At 37.0% G+C, this 17,237-nt stretch overlaps 1 protein-coding gene across 1 annotated transcript in view; it reads right to left on the reverse strand.

Moving 5' to 3' along the window:
• UTP18 (UTP18 small subunit processome component) overlaps positions 1 to 17,237 on the reverse strand; it is a 45,367-nt gene that overhangs the window by 27,544 nt on the left and 586 nt on the right. Inside the window, exons 2-7 of the mRNA XM_044675079.1 lie at positions 9,604 to 9,716; positions 9,237 to 9,332; positions 7,279 to 7,346; positions 5,520 to 5,608; positions 3,084 to 3,209; positions 2,782 to 2,956 (exon numbers count right to left, since the gene is read on the reverse strand). Of these exons, the coding sequence (XP_044531014.1) occupies positions 2,782 to 2,956; positions 3,084 to 3,209; positions 5,520 to 5,608; positions 7,279 to 7,346; positions 9,237 to 9,332; positions 9,604 to 9,716 (667 nt within the window). The remainder of the gene's footprint in view (positions 1 to 2,781; positions 2,957 to 3,083; positions 3,210 to 5,519; positions 5,609 to 7,278; positions 7,347 to 9,236; positions 9,333 to 9,603; positions 9,717 to 17,237) is intronic.

A 17,237-nucleotide genomic window follows, 5' to 3' on the forward strand; every position in this document is an offset into this window, starting at 1 on the left:
TGGGGGGAGAGAGAGAGAGAGAGAGAGAGAGAGAGAGAGAGAGAGAGAGAAAGAGAGAGAGAGAAAGAAAGCCCAAGAACCATATTTTCTGATGTGTATTTGTAGCAAAAATAGCTTATATCTAATCACTATTTGCAGATGCCATGATGGAGTACCTAGAAAATATAACTACCTCAACCAAAAAATTAATGTTGATGAGTAAAGCAAAATTGCAGAGTTAAAAGAAATAACCTGCAGGGGGCAATGGATTGAGAGCCAGGAGGTCCTAGGTTCAAATCTGGCCTCAGACACTTTCTAGCTGTGTGACTCTGGGCAATTCACTTAACACCACTGCTTAGTTCTTACTGCTCTTCTGCCTTAGAACTAATAATACACAGTATTAGTTCTAAGACATATAAAGATTAAAAATAATAAAGGCTGATATAATAATAATTATTAGTATTTTAATTAAAGCCATGCTGATAGATAAAGTTATTAGACCACAAGGTTGTAAGAATTCAAAATCGCCGCCTCCATTTTGTTACCTCTCATCTCTCCCCAAGCCTGCTGGCCAAGAGCCACTCCCCCCTAACCCAGGAGATTATAAACTCTTCTCTGCGTGGAGACGTAGGTGTCCCCACGCCCAAAGAACCGGAAACGGAATCCCGTTGGACCACGGGAAATGTAGTTTGATACATTTCCCATGTCCATAGAAAATACACATATATATACTTAAAGATGGCATCTCCCAAATTTCACTTTTACAGACAGAAGGTAAGAGTTTTTTAATTTTTTTTAATTGCCTGCAAAAATATTTGCATTTTTAAACAATAGAGAAAGGAAATATAATTTAAAAAAGAAACCCCTTTTAGACTGGCAACAGAAACTACCAACTATTAATCTGGAAATTAGTCTATAGAAGAATACAAAAGACTTAACTGAAGACAACTGTGGAAACATAAAGAGCAAAATAAAGGCAGATCCAAATAATTGAATTGACTCATTCAATATAGCAAAAATTAGATAAACTCTAAAAATTAAATAGTGCATTTAATGTAATACTTTGTCAAAATACTAAGGGGCTTCTGTAGAAAAGTGGACAAAATCTTAAAAGATTTATTTGAAAAAAACAAATGGGCAAGAATATAAAGAGACAAGAAAAAAACAGGAAGTTGGTTCTACATTATCAGACTTTGAACATATTACAAAAAATAGTTATTATCAAATTTGACTGGTATTAGGTAAAAAATAATTAAATAGATCAAAGTAATAATCAATCATAGGTATATCAGAATTCAAAACCAAATGGGTACAAAGGATTTGTATTTGATTAATCTGCTAAGCAAATTTGGAGGAAATACTCATCACTAAACAAACATACTTTGAAGAAATTGTTAGGAATTTGCAAGACAGACTTAACAGTGAATTAGTGAGAGAGAAGAAGGGAGGGAGGGAGGAAGGTAGGAGAAGATCAAATAAAGTATTCATCTCAATTGTGGAAAGTAAACAATTTCTACTTGATTCAAAAAATACCAAGAATTATTAGAGAAATTATTCAATAACAAAATTAATATATAATAATATATACAATAACTGAAAATATTTCCATACAGTAAAAAATTAGAATAACAGGTTGAGAAAATAGTACAGTAAATATGAAAGATTAAAAACTGGTATTTAAAATATATAAGGAAATATTAGAAATTCACAATGTAATTCTTAGTATACAATCAATAAATGGTGAAAGGATGGATAGAGGCAATTTTCAAAAACACACTGTTGATAATCATTTTTTAAATGCTCAGTAGCAATCAAAGAAATGAAAATCAAAACAATTCATAACCATCAAATTTGCAAAAATAAAAGCAACAAAACTCAAGTGAAAGTTATGGAGAAACTACTACTCATTCACTACTGATGGAATTGAGAATTTATATAATTTTTTAGAGAATAATCTCACCATACAGTGGAATAAAAAAATACAAAAATGGCACAGAATTTTGACCCAATAATTTCATTTTGGGGAATACATTCTAAAAATACTAACAAAAATACTAGTTGTTACAGGGCTTTCTCATAGCACTATGATATTCAAAACTGGAAACAACTAAAATATCCAATGCCAGAGGATTGAGGAAATAAACATCAGCACATTAATATAACCTAATGGTCCAGATCTATGATTTCATCAGGGTAGAAACTCTCTGAACAAACTCCCAAGCACCAATAAAAATCTATAAATTAATCTCAAGGTATTGTCCTGGGTTAAAAAGCCAGTATGTGTTAGAGATATAACTTTATTCCAAATCTTCCTGATTCTACAGCTGTGGCTCTCTATCCACTATGTTATAGTAACCTTCATTCACAAAATAATAAAAAAATACCAAAATGATTCTATGACATGGTGTAAATTGGGAGCTACTCACCAAGTACTACACTTCAAACAACTAGCAACACCAAGTTCAACACCTAAAACCCTAAAACATCTTAAGGGGGCAGCTGGGTAGCTCAGTGGATTGAGAGCCAGGTGTAGAGACGGGAGGTCCTAGGTTCAAATTCAGCCTCAGACACTTCCCAGCTGTGTGACCCTGGGCAAGTCACTTGACCCCCCCATTGCCTACCCTTACCACTCTTCTACCTATAAGTCAATACACAGAAGTTAAGGGTTTAAAATAAAAAAAAAAAATAATTAAAAAAAACATCTTAGGAAGCCTGAGGAATAGTAGATACAAAAACCTTAACTAAGTTAACACTAATTTCAAAAGAAACAAAGATGAGAACACTGTTCTCTGAAAACCTTACCCCTTACTTGATGCACAGGAATCACATTTCCACCCATCATGTCATACACATAAAGTATCTTGCTGAGATTGCTTGTGGCCAGCACTTCTTCTCCACTGGCACTGAAACGGGCCCTATATACAGGAAATTGTTCTAAATAGATGCTCTGAATTTTAGGATTTGTTTCTCCATCAACCTGTCAAGAAAGAACAGGATAATTCCTCTGGTTATTACAATGTCCTCACCTCTCCTCCTAATACACATGCACAAGTAGTTCTTGTGCTATTACCACCCATTCAGTCTCCATAAAAGTAAATGCATGCCTGAAACAAGGATACAGCATTATCCAATCCAGCAACCATAATAACTTGAGCACGAGGGTGGAACTGCAGTGATGAGATCTTAGCGGAAGAAGGACGTTCAGCATTCGCATTCAAGCAGCTCTTCATCTGTGGAAGAAAAAAAATATGAACATGACTACAATGAGAAGAAATCAGTGGTTAGTTAATCAAAACGATCTGATTTCCCAACTGTGAATCCCAAGAACTGATTTTGTTTTGCATATTGGGGGGGAGGAGTTCCCAATAAATATTTATTGGATTGAATCATATGGACAAGTGTTTTTTTATTGACTCTGGAAAACCAAAACATCTTTTGAGAGTAGTGTTATAGGTAGTTTATAAGGTAACAATGAAGTTAAGATAGGAAGCAGGCAGCCCAAAATAAAACCTTGGCTGGGACCATGGACATTCTGAAATAGAATGCAGAGAGAGGTTTGAGTTGAGAGAGAGGATTTGGCAGAGTTGGCTGAGTTGACAGGAGTCAACCTGAAGGAGTGTGGAGCTGTTATCCAGCCAGCTAAGCCTCTGCAACCTGTGGATTTGGGGATTTTAAGAAGATAAGAGTGAACATCGAGCAAGCAAGCCTAGATTGAGTGAAAGTCACTATTCTGCTGTTGGTGGACAATAAACAGATAGCCTTTTTTTTTTTTAAACCCTTGTACTTCGGTGTATTGTCTCATAGGTGGAAGACTGGAAAGGGTGGGCAATGGGGGTCAAGTGACTTGCCCAGGGTCACACAGCTGGGAAGTGGCTGAGGCCGGGTTTGAACCTAGGACCTCCTGTCTCTAGGCCTGACTCTCACTCCACTGAGCTACCCAGCTGCCCCCTAGCCTTTTACTCCCTAGAGCCTTATTGGATTTATTTGGTTCCTGTGTCCTGTCTACATCTAAGGATGAGCTTGGACCAGTGGTGTGAGAATCCCAATCTCCCAGCCTCTCCAAAGCAGAACTGCCCTTCTGTTAGTGTAGTAGGGAAAGCCAGCTGACCTCTAACATTCTAAATGGCAGTTGGTCCCTTCCCTAAGAATTAGAAATCCTTCACCCTCTTTCCTTTCCTAAACAAACATTAAACTTGTTTTTATAAATCTTCCTGTTGTTCTCCTCTAGACCAAAGAACCCACATAGAGAATCTGTTATCTGGCTAGTTTGGTGTAGCAGTTAAACTGCTAACTGTCAGTTACCCCAGCTAACTGTATTTCTCCTGCACTATCCATTCCCCAAATCCCCTGTGCATTTATTTAGTTTACTCATTTATTCTTTGTGGGGTTTGGGTGTGTACTTATTGTGTTTATTCCCTGTCTGGCTCCAGTCTGCCACCTTATTTATTTTCAGTAGAGAATAGGAGACTCAAGGGACTAAGAAATGAGAGCCCTGGATTTTAGTCCCAGCTCTACTACCATTTAGTAGCTATGTGACCTTAAGCAAATCACAATTACTCTGGGCCCTGTTTTCTTATTCTAAAAACTGTGTATATGTGGGAAAGATGAAGAGGGGAGGCAGGAGAGAATAGCTTAGTATGCTTCTAATATTCTTATATGAGTAATAAAATTTGGTCTATAACTTGGTGCTTTGTTTCAATACTATTCATCTTTCTTTCCCCTATGATTTCCTTTTTATTTTGAATAAAAGGTAGTTGCAGAATCACAAAGAGCAAAGAAAAAAATATCTAGGATTCTCAACTCCAAAAATCCAAGAGTTTAAAAAATATCCTAAACCAGCTTTGGCAAACGTTTTCAAGTTTACATGCCCAAACTATAACTTCAAGCTGCCTGTGAGTCCCCTACATAACTCCAGAGAGCAGAGGGAGGAAGTGCTTGCTTTGGGCAGCTGGACAGAGGGGTGGGGCATGCAAAAAATGTCCTCAGGATCGGGAAAGAGGGAGAACAGAGTAGCTTACCCAGTGCCAGCCTGGCATGCATGCCAATACTTTGCCAATGCTGTCCTAAATCATGTTGGCGAATCTATGGCACCCATGCTGGAGCAAGCCAGAGGGAGCTGTTCCCTTCCCCCTCTCCATGCAAGCCAGAGGACATTTCTCATATGACCTGCCCCTCTGCCCAACAGCACAATGGAAGCACTTCCTCCCTCCCAGGCTGAGGTAATTAGGGGGACTCACATGTGGCATGAGGTTTGCAGTTTGGGTGCTTAGTCTCTAAGGTCTCTAAAAGGTTCATCATCACTATCTTAGATAGATCCCTTTAATATCATGTAGACTATCATGAAAAAAAATTATCTATGAAGTTAAATGACTAAAAAATTTGCCCAACCCCAAGGATGAAGTGATATTTTATCTCCATACTAAAGAATTTAAATTAAATGAATATAGTATGAACCAGCTCAGGACACTAAGAACTTATGGTATCATATGGAATTTGTATAGAAGACATAAAGTATATTAAATCAGCATCTGCTATCTCACCTGTAGGATTCCACGTGGTAAAGAGGCTGATGTGGATATAAAATTTCCCGTCCTTTGCAAGAGGTCATCTTCATTCTCATCACTTTCATCTAAAACAAAATTATCAACAACCATAAGAAAAAAAATATATATAAATCACTAATAAAAAAGAGACATGCAAACTAAATTAACTGAGGTTCTAAGTTCACAATTGGCAAAATGAGAAATGAGACAAGGCAAAATGATACAAAAATGAGAAACGGAAAAGAATATTTGTCAAAGAGACTATAGGACTACACTCAAAAATCTGCACTGTTGATGGAGCTATGAACATGTAGCCATTCTGGAATGCAATATGGAGCTATACATAAAAAGTTATTAAATTGTGACCCAGCAATACTGGGTACAAAAGAAAGGGACTCATCTAGCCAAAAATATTTTTACTCACCATTTTTGTGGTAGCAAAAACTTGGAAATAAAGTGGGTGCCAATCAATTGGAGAATTACAAGTAAATTATGATATATAAATATAATGGAATATTATTGCAACAGAAAAAATGACGAGAGCAATTCAGAAAAGCAGAATTATGTGAACTAATGGTGAATGAAATGAACAGAACCAGGAAAACAGCATATACAATGTCTACAATATTATGAAGGAAAACAACTTTGAAAGCCTTAAAAACACTGATCAAGGCAAAGAGAAACAATGACCATAGAAAGATGATAATGAAGTATTACTGCCTCTTAGAAGATAAGATGGGACTAGAGAGAAGTATAAAACTTGACATTTTAAGACAAAATCAATGTGGGAAATTTTTGTTATAAGAAAGGGGTAAAGATGTTTTTTTAGAAAAAGAGACCAAAAAGTGTTAATGAAGCATTTTTCAAAATACCCAGAAGCAGAAAGAAATTCAAAAGGAGACAATGAAAAGCAAGAAAAATTCTAGTACTACAGTGCTACATAAATACTTTAAAAAAAAAAAAAAAAGCTAAATGTAAAAATTTTATGGTCTCTATATAATCCTTTTTCCTGCTCTTTGTATGTGGAAATGTGCATGTTTGTTAATGTTTGTCACACTTTAAAGAAGAATTTGGTAAGGAAAGGAATTTCAAGGAAAAATAAATAAATCAAACAAGTCCCTCAGGTGATTTATTTTTTCCCAATGCCTGCAACTACCACAAATTTCTATATTTCTCTCCTTTTCAAAAAACTAAAATGGGGGTGAGGAAGAACAAATTCAAAACTTAAAAAAAACAAACACTCGGCCTCAGCCACTTCCCAGCTGTGTGACCCTGGGCAGGTCACTTGACCCCCACTGCCCACCCTTACCACTCTTCCACCTATGAGACAATACACCGAAGTACAAGGGTTTAAAAAAAAAACAAAAAACACTAAGTTTAAACTCCTATGGCTAACACTGAATTCTTACCCTTTCAAATAAGAGAATCAAGATTTAAGAAAATCATTCCAGAAAATGAATGAACCTAACCCAGATCACTTGGGTCTCCATTATATTTCAAGTCTTCCAAGCCCTTGGGTTTTTCAAAAAAAAAAAATTCGCAGTGTAACTACAAGATGAGGATAAAACCACTTCAAAATTATTTGTATTTTTTTAAAAACCAGAGATTTAGTTGATTATATATTCATTAAAGTAACCAGTGCATTGTAGCTCCAACTAACTAGTTTTTTGTTCATTTGTTTTAAAACTAAAGTTTAATACTGGGCTTTATGAATATGATGCCCAGGTGATCCAGAACAAGAGAAGGAATGGTTTACCTTCTGACTGTATCTTCTTCTTGCTAATCTCTGCCCAGGCAGGGGTTCCACCCATTGCATTCTGAAACCTAAGCAGAATAACAAATGGTATACTCTCATGGTAATTACTTTGATTTTCTATGCTTATTAGCATGGATAACAGGGACTTACCAGGGTACAGGATATGAACTAATCTAGGAGTTTATAACAAGAATGCATATAATTCGTATTTAATATCATCAGCACATATATAATATAATTGAGCTGGTAAGTGACCTCAGAAACTAGCTCCAAATTCCCTAATTTTATATAAAGAAGAAGTGCAGAGAAGCTTTTGGAGGATTATAGACCACTTATCAAATACTATTAAACATAGTCCATTTAAAAAACCCTACCACTTAGAAAATTAATCAGAGTTCTGTTCTCACTTCAATTTTCAAACACTGTTTATATAAAAACAACCTAGGGATTTGTTTAATAACTTAATAACTACATTTAACCTATGCATCTTATGTATTTAAAAATATTCTTCTGAGAAAGGATTTATATATATAGGCTTTACCAAATTGCTTAAAGGCCTATGACATAAAAAAAGGTGAAGAGCTCGTCTCAATCCTGCCTTGATAAAATACTATAATGAAAAATATGTTTGAATTTCACAAGTCTCTCATAACAATCTAGGCTTGACCTATCTTTTCCTGCTTTGGTAATGGTAATCAAAGAATGAAAAGTTAATTAAAAATAATTATCCCTCACAATGCAAGTAAAATGAAATACATTTATTTTTAATAATTGTTCTTCACTAAAATATCCAACTTTAGCCACCTTCTAAGCTATAGAATAAGTGGAAAATATTTCCTTTAAGATGTCAAACACAGGTAAGGAAACTCCAGCCTAACAATCTCATCTGTTTCATAGGGGAAAATACCAAGAAAAAGTACCCTATTTATTCCTACAATTCTATAAGTATAAATAGCAATCATCTAAAAAGTCTGAAAGTTTTCTCTCTGTGTCCCTATGAGTATGTTTTTGTGTATCTGATTCTCAATTAGTTCTCTACCCCCTTTCTATAGTTCATCCTTCTCTTTTTATCCTCCCTTCTCTTTCCGTATCTTTAATTTTCCCTTAACTCATTCATTAATAAGCATTAGTAGTGTCTACTACAATGTGCCTCAAGATACTATGTTAGACACTGTCGATGGCCAAAAGATAGGATATTCACTTCTCACTGTCATTTGATTTGTTTTAAAATGTTAAAGAAAAAGTCATATGTGTTTATAGTTCTCTAAATAAAATGAAAGTATTTTTTACTCATATGTCCCTTAAAGATTCTTGGGGACCATTGACTAACAGAAAAAAAAGTCTTCTCCACCAATGAGTCATCCTGTGATTCATGATATAGGGCCCTCTAATGATAACAATTCAGTTACTAAAGTGCTCTAAGATTTGCAAAGCACTTTCCTTACAACACTAGGGTAGATGCAGTATTATTATTGTTTTCATTTACCAAATAAGGAAAATGAGTAAGGCTCAATGAGGTTAACTAACTTGTCCAAGGTCAAATAATGTTATCTGGTATTCAAAAGCAAGTCTTGCTAAGACCAACATACTTTACCTTGCTACCACTGGTGTTCCATAAAACATATAATTTCTAACAGGAAAACACACCATTCACATAAGTCTACTGTGTTCAATAAATGCCTTTCATTTATCATCAAAAAACTAACAGTTTCAGTGCAGCTAGAAAGTACAGTGGATAGAACACCAAACCTGAAGTCAGGAAGACCTGGGTTCAAACATTTCCTAGCCATGTGACCCTAAGCAAGTCATTTAACCCCAATTGCCCAGTTCTTGCTATTTTTCTGTCTTAGAATTGATAGTAAGTCAGAAGGTAAGGGTTAAAAAGAAAAAAAAAAAGAATGATAGTTTGAATACATATTACAGTACTAGTTAAACATAAATCACATAAAAATACTTACTCTTCTTTAAGTCTCTTTTGGAGTTTGTCTTTGGAGAGTTTCTTTTCCCCTGCATTTTTTATCATATTTTTTCGAAACCGATTAGTCATGTCAATTCTATAGAAAGAGAACAGTATTATCTGAAAAATCAGTTTGTTGTCTTTGGTTTCCAAGATAAAATAATCTTTAAAGTCTAAATTCTGTATACTCATTCTCACTGATTAAATGACAAAAAGACTTTTCCCAAGTGGCTGATAATTATAATTACATTATTTATAAAGAATATCTATTTTACCTTATGGGAAATTAACATTTTATATCCTAAATTATTCATCTAGTGTACAAAATAATTTCAGTTTTCAGAAATGAATGTATATTCTCAACTTACTCTTCTTCATCTTCATCTTCAGTATCTACCCAAGCTGGCTTCTTTTTGGAAGGAATATCTTTTCTGGCTTCATTTTCCACTTCTGAGTCACTAGAGTCTTCATTGATATCATCCTAAAGCATAAGAAGAATAAATTCAACTAACATTGATTATGCATCATCATCTGTGAAAGGCAACATAGCATGCTTGATAAAAAGTCAGTCTTAGCGGTCAGGAAAGCAGTTTGTTCAGAGGAAGAGCACTGGATCTCAAGCCAGAGATCCTCGGTTCAAATTCTGTTTATGACACTCTAACTTTGTGACCTTAGGCAAATCATTTAACCTCTCTGGGTCTCATTTTCCTTATCTGTAAATTTAAGAATTAGTGACTCTATATAGGCTGGGTTCATGAATCAACACATACCCATCATGTGACAATGAGCAAGTCAATTAACTCCTCAGTGGCATGGGCAATGCTCTAAGATTAAGTTATAGTTAAGGGCACTAATCTGGCCATATTGGCCCCTACTAAGCAAACTCAAGTGGCTCCCTTTTACTTCTAAGAACACTGGTTGCCACTTAAAAGTCTTTTATAACTAGGATCTTCCTATCTTTTTAGTCTTCTTACCCTTAATTACCCTCCCTGGACTCTAAGATCCAACAACACCTGCCTTCTTGCTGTTTCTCATACCCAACCCTCCATATCTCCAGACTCTGCCTTTATAATGGCTGTTCCCCAAGCTTAGAATGCTATGCTCACTTATGTCCACTCACTTCTTACTCATCCTCCCAGGAAAAAAAAGTTAGACAACTGAGATATAAAGACAGATACGGGACTGTTTTTAAGAAACTTACAGTCTACTAAAGGAAAGAAAATAGGGGCTAGATAGGCACTGGATCTTTGATTTCACTAGTAAAGCATAAATAATCCTCTGATAAGTAAACTCCCTCAACCAACGCAGGCTACTGCCTTCATGGAAACTTAAGAGGGTAGAGACATTAAGTGAATTGCCCAGGAACTTGAATCTAAGTTCTAGCTTCCAGGCCAGCCCTCTATTTGCCACACTATTATGCACCTCTAAGAGAAGAAAGATACACAATAACTATAAAATAAGGGAGAATAAAATAAATGTATAAAAGAATGGTGTGGGAGCCAAATTTCTCCAAAACTAAATGCAATCAAATTTTCCTCTCTTTCAGTCTTGCAGGTGGTAGATAGAATGCCTTGAGTGCATCCCCTCTGATGAAATAAAGGATGGAATGTCAGTGACAGGAAGTTCTATAACAAACAGAAAATGAAAAGGCTCAAGAAGACCAGCAGAGGGCTCTGGCCAGGAAAAGAAAAATGGAATTGTCAAGGAGAGAAGATCAGCAAGCAGAAAGAAAAGGATCATATAGGAGAACAACAAAAAGTGAGTAAAAACTAAAGAAAGTAAGAAACTTGGACCGAAAGTTTCCCAGACAATCAAAGAGAAGGAGAATGATAGATCTGAAGAGTAGAGAACACCCACACATAATATTCATTCAATAAATGCTTGAGTGTCAGACATCATACTAGGTGCTTAAAGAGACACAAAGGAAAATAGGCTTCCCTGACCTCAAGGACCTTAATATAATATGAGAAAATAAGATATTACCAGATAAAGATAATTCGTGTTCCACATCCATGGCAATACCACATCTTTACCCCTGTAACTATTTAGAGTATTTCAAATCATCCCACTTCATTCTAAACTTCTGAATTCTCAATTCTTCCATCCTATCATACAAAATACACTAAGGAAACAAGCCTCAGCTTGCCCTTAATTCCATGATGTAGGAATATGTAGAGTCCCTTCACTTCCTCAGGACTCATCTCTCTCAAAACACAGGGCCTTCCACAGTAATACTTCAGATTCTTTCCTTCTCAACTACTACATCTCTATCACTCTCCTAAGGTCAGAAGCTAGTCACCTTTTGCTTCTTTCCTCCATTTCTCCTTTATAAAATTTCATCAAATCTCACCATTTTTTCCTTAGAAACATCTCAGAGTGGCCTCTTATCTACCCCCATTGCCACCACTTTAATCCAGGTTAGATTGCCTCATGCCAGGTTTATAGTCACTCTCAATTGGTTTCCTTGCCATCCTGCTACCAAGTCTCTTGCCCTGTTATTCTGCAGGTGACAGTCAATTTAATCATACCAATTTCTCCTACTTAAGAGCTTGAAGCAAATCTCTAAACTCCTCCACCTGATCTTCATGAAATTCCATCATAAGACCCCATCCCACCTACTCAGTTATAGTTCTTGCTATACCCCAACACCTCACCAGACCTTCTATATGTCATGCTCTTTCCACCAATCTGCCCATGCTCAAGCTAATTCCCCTCCCCCCCCACCTCTGTGCCCTCTGCTTCCTTCTACAAGACATTCTGAACTCCTTCCTCCAGGAAGCCTTTTAGACCAATGGTCACCAAACTTTTTGATCAAACATAACTTTACCAATAAAAGAAAATATTGCCCATGCATTTCTACTATGTGTATTAACTTATTTAAACTTTGTACTCATTTACTACTGTCTAATTGTATCTTACAAAATTTACTCAGAAGTAGAAATTAAACAAGAATGAAATAAAAATGAAATAATATTTGATCCTAGGGGTAAGAAAAACCCACTCGGAGTTTACTGAGTAGAAAAATGTCATGTTCCATGGAAGATGGATTAGAGAGGGGAAGAAATCTGAGGGAAACCAATTAAAAGGCTACTGAAACTGTTAAGAAAGAAGGTGATAAGGCCCTAAAAGAGGATGGTAACCATTTTGAGAAGAAAAAAAATTCAAGAGATGTTGTGGAGGTGCAAAAGTAAAAATTAACAACTGCTTGTCTATATGAAGTGAGGGAATATGAAAAGTTGAGAAGCTGAATGACAAAAAAAGATGTAGGGACAATCAAAGGAAACAGAGAAGTTGAGAAGAGAAATAGATTTGGAGGGAACGGTAATGGTCGTTATGGACATGATGGGTTTAAGATGCTCATGGGACCATCCTCCACTCCAGTTCAAAATGTCTAAAAAAGCAGTTCTTGACACGGACCTTGTTGTGAGGAGGATTACTTAGTTATTATTTAGGAGACCTAGCAGGAAGGGCTTGAGAATTCCAAATGGAATGGGGAAGCAGGAAGTGTGGCTCTCTCCCTGAGACAAACTCCATGGTGGTTGGGACAAGTTGTAACTGACCCTGGGAGACCTCAGAGGAAGTGGAGTTTGTACCCTGATTCCCTGGGATCCTGAAGGAAGACTGTCATCTACTTGTGGGAGATTTTTGGTAGAGACTATTAATCCCAACCTGAGTTGCAGGTTAACTTGGGCTGGGTTAGCTCCCAAAATCTACCCACCAGAAAGAGTACAGCTGGTGATCCTGGAAGAGCTGCAACATCACTGGAGTGTGTCTGGACTCTGCTGTGAGGATACCCACTTCAGTCCTGCTATTCTCTGGGCCCTGTCCTGCTTTAGGTTTAGTTCAGTGTAGATAAGTCCCTCCCCTGACCCTGTGGTTTGCTCTTGGTCTGGAAGTGTAGAAACCCATATTCCCATCCTTTATCATAGTTCCCTTAATTAAATTTGTTACAGACTCTTGTCTTTTGCTTGCTAGTTTCCAAAGGCCCCTAGACTAGATGGTGCAGGGTGACAGTTAGGCCTAACTGCCACTTCTGTTAACAGACATTTCCCTTAGCAATTAAACCCAGTCTCCCTAACTTGTTAAGTCCCCATCTTTGTCATTCCTGTCTCCTATACACCCTTCTGGACCCACACTTAAGTTAACTCCCCTGGTTTTCCCCATAAGAACCTGGAGTTCAAAAAAGAAAATTATGGTCAGAGAGATCTAAAAGTCTTCTGCATAAAAATATTAACTGAACCCATGGGGGTGATAGGAAGGAATAAGAAGACAAAACTTTCTTTGGGCAATACCCAAATTAAAAGGCAAGATATGATGCAGCAAAGAGAACTGAAAAGTGACCAGAAAGTTGGAAGGAAAATTAAAGAAAGCAATATCATGATAATATAAAAAAGACAAAGTGTTCATGAAGAATAGTGTCACATCTACTAAAAGGTCAAAAAGGATGAATATTGATGAAAATTTTTGATTTGGCAATTAAGATATCACTGAAAAGAGCAGTTTTAACTCAGTAAAGAATCAGGAATAAAGAAAAGGTTGAAGATCTAGAGGACTAGGATGGGCAGGGAAGAAATAATATAACAAATAATCCATGTCTGTTCATTGTATGCTGAGTACTGTCTCTCCCAGGAAAAACCAAAAGGGGTAAGGAGATAAATTTGGCTGCATCTCTTCATCAATTAGTTGGGACCTAGCTTGGGTTAAGCTATAATTGTCAAAGAAGGGAAAAGCTGGGGGTTAAGGAGGAGTGCTAAACAGAGAAGTGAGGTTGTATTGCTATAGAGCCACTATTGGCAGGAGGCAGGATTCAGATTCAACCCATTTTCCCATCCTCTGGCTGATTACTTAATCTTTGGGGGTCAAGCACTGTCCTCTGGAATGATTTTAAGCCTACATTTTGAAGACCACTCTTCCAGACCACAAAAACACATCTCTTTTTTCCAAACTCATATTGCACTTAGAATCTATTACAGTTTAACACAATATCTGAGACTAATAGAGCTGAAATAGCTCTGGAAACATCACCCTAGTCTCACTAATCAGAAGGGGAAATCTGACTTGCCCAAATGTCAAGTGCCTTAACCAAAAAAATCAGAGAAAACTATTAAATAAGAGTTCACCAGAGCAAGCATTTTAAAAAGCATATTTAGGCAGTAATTTCTGGGGATTCAAAAACAAAAATGAAACAGTTTCAATTCCTCAAAGAGTTTACATTCTACTTCAGTCAAACGACAGTTATATAAGTACAAAACAAAATGCTTTCTAGCTAGGGCTTGACTCCAGGTTTACTATTGTCAACCTAGTGTTCTTTCCACTGCACCTGGCTGCTTTTTAAAGGGTAACTACCAAACAATGAACAAATATTTATTTATTAAGCATTTACTCCTTAAAGAACTTAAGTTCAAATGGGGAAGACAACATATATAAATATATATGCATAAAAACACAGAAAATGAATTAAAGGGAATAGAGACTTCATATCTTCTCTCCTAAATAGAATGAAAACTCTTTGAAGACAAGGCTCCCAATCTATAGTTATCTTCCAAGCAAGGGGCACATAATATTTAACTCATCCTCATTATCAACAATCATTTATTCAGTGCTTACTATGCAACCAGCCCCGAGAATGCAAAGAAAGGCAAAAACATGGGCCCAGCAATGCACAAGCTAACAATCTAAGGGAGAAGACCACATGTAAATTAAAATACATACAAGATCTATATATTGAAAGCCAGAAGTATGGTAATTGGGATATGGGAACAAGTATGGCCTCCAGTAGGAGGACTGAGGGAAAAAGGTACAGTCAAGAGATGGGATTGTTGTATGTGAGGAACAACAATCAGAACAACTCCAATGAGTCCCAGAGTAGACAAAGGGGGAGTAAGGTGGACTGGAAAAATAGTAAGGGGTCAGGTTGTAAATGACTTTAAACATCAAACACAGGATTTTATATTTTATCTTAGACCTAACAGGGGGCCAGTAAAGTTTACTGAGTAGGAGGACTAGAAGGGGGAGAGAATGTTAAGAATCTAAACCTGCTCTTTGGGAAAATCAATTTGGCAGCTAAGTGAAGAATGGATAGTAGCAGAGATTTGAGGCAGGAGACCAAACAAGTTTCTGAAATGAGATGAGAACTTGTGGCAGCTGAGTGACTGAATGTAAAAAGGGAACATATAAGATTTGTTGTGAAAGTAGAAATGTCCAAACTTGGGAAGTGATTGGATATAAAGTGTAAGATTGGGGGAAGGCAACTAGCTGGCTTAGTGGACTGAGAGACAGGTTTACAGACAGGAGGTCCTGGGTTCACATTTGACCTGCCACTTCCTAACTGTGTGTGAGCCTGGGCAAGTCACTTAACCCCACTGCCCAGCCCTTACCACTCTTCTGCCTTGGAAGTAATACATAGTATTGATTCTAAGACAGAAGGTAAAGGGAATTGTTTGCTTTTTGTTTGTTTTTTTCTTTAAACCCTTACCTTCCCTCTTGGAGTCAAGACAGAAGGTAAAGGGAATTGTTTGCTTTTTGTTTGTTTTTTTCTTTAAACCCTTACCTTCCCTCTTGGAGTCAATACTGTGTATTGCCAAAGCAGAGGAGTGGTAAGGGTAGACAATGGGGGTCAAGTGACTTGTCCAGGGTCACACAACTGGGAAGTGTCCAAGGCCAAACTTGAACCTAGGACCTCCCATCTCTAGGCCTGACTCTCACTCCACTGAGCTACCCAGATGCCCCCTGTTTGGTTTTTTTTTAAAGATTAAGATGAGAAATCGAGGATGCTGTCAAGTTTACAAGTGTGGATGACAAGGAAAATAGTGCTTTGACAGAAAGAGGGAAGGATTTGGTCAGAAAAGTAATGAGTTGTTTCGTACATGTACAGTTTGAGGTGTCTATAAGACATCATTTCAGATATCCAAAGGAAATTGGTGTTGTGAGAATAGAGATCAGGACAAGAATTGGTACTGGATAAATAGATCTGAGAATATCTTTATAGATAAGATCATTGAATCCAGGGAATGAAATCACCAAGTGAAATAGTACAAGAGTCAGCAAACTACCTGGTAGGCACTGTGCTAAATAAAATGTCAGAAAGGAAAAGAATCAGGTTTGTAGAAGTGTAAAAAAATCTAGATTAGGGGGCAGCTGGGTAGCTCAGTGGATTGAAAGTCAGGCCTAGAGACAGGAGGTCCTAGGTTCAAATCTGACCACAGACACTTCCCAACTGTGTGACTCTGGGCAAGTCACTTGACCCCCATTGCCTACCCTTACCACTCTTCTGCCTAGGAGCCAATACACAGAAGTTAAGGGTTTTAAAAAAAAAATCTAGATTAGTGAGTATCCATAACAGAATGATCAACAGGTTCAAAAACCTCAAGAGTTCAAGAATGAGAAATAAAAAGGGATTAAGCAATTTAGAGATTATTGATAACTTTGGAGAGAACTGTTTCACCTGAATGATGAGGTCAGAAGCCAAACTTGGGGGAGCAGAGAGAAAACAAAGTAGAACACATATTACAAACTGATTATAGATGGCTTTCTCAAGTTTAACCAGGGCAGAGAAAAGAAATGCAGTATATGTGGCAAAAATGATCCAATCAAGTGATGGTCTTAAAGAAGAGAGAAACATGGTCTTGTTTATAAAGAGCAGGAACACACTCTGTGTACAAAGAGAAAGAGATATGATAGAAGAGGCAATCAAGGTTGCAAATAGAGGAGATTGCCTTGTCAAAGCCGGTTTCAAGGGAAGAGTGGAGGAGGAGATAGTGAGGGCAGACATATCAGTGATACGAAATGAGGAGGAAAAAAGGGAGTTTTCTGGTCCTCCACTTCGAGGGGGGGAGAATGAGAAGTCATAGGAGACCTAAAAAGGGATGAAAATATTTCTTAAGGCCATTCCATTATGCATTTGTAAAAGAACTGCCTCGTTTCAGATAACACCGAGGGAAGATTTTAGGACATAAGTTCGTGGTAGACCGAGAGTGCAAGTTTTCCTGATTTTCTCCACCTT

This window comes from Gracilinanus agilis, chromosome 4, assembly GCF_016433145.1.
Source record: "Gracilinanus agilis isolate LMUSP501 chromosome 4, AgileGrace, whole genome shotgun sequence".
Lineage (NCBI taxonomy): Eukaryota > Metazoa > Chordata > Mammalia > Didelphimorphia > Didelphidae > Gracilinanus > Gracilinanus agilis.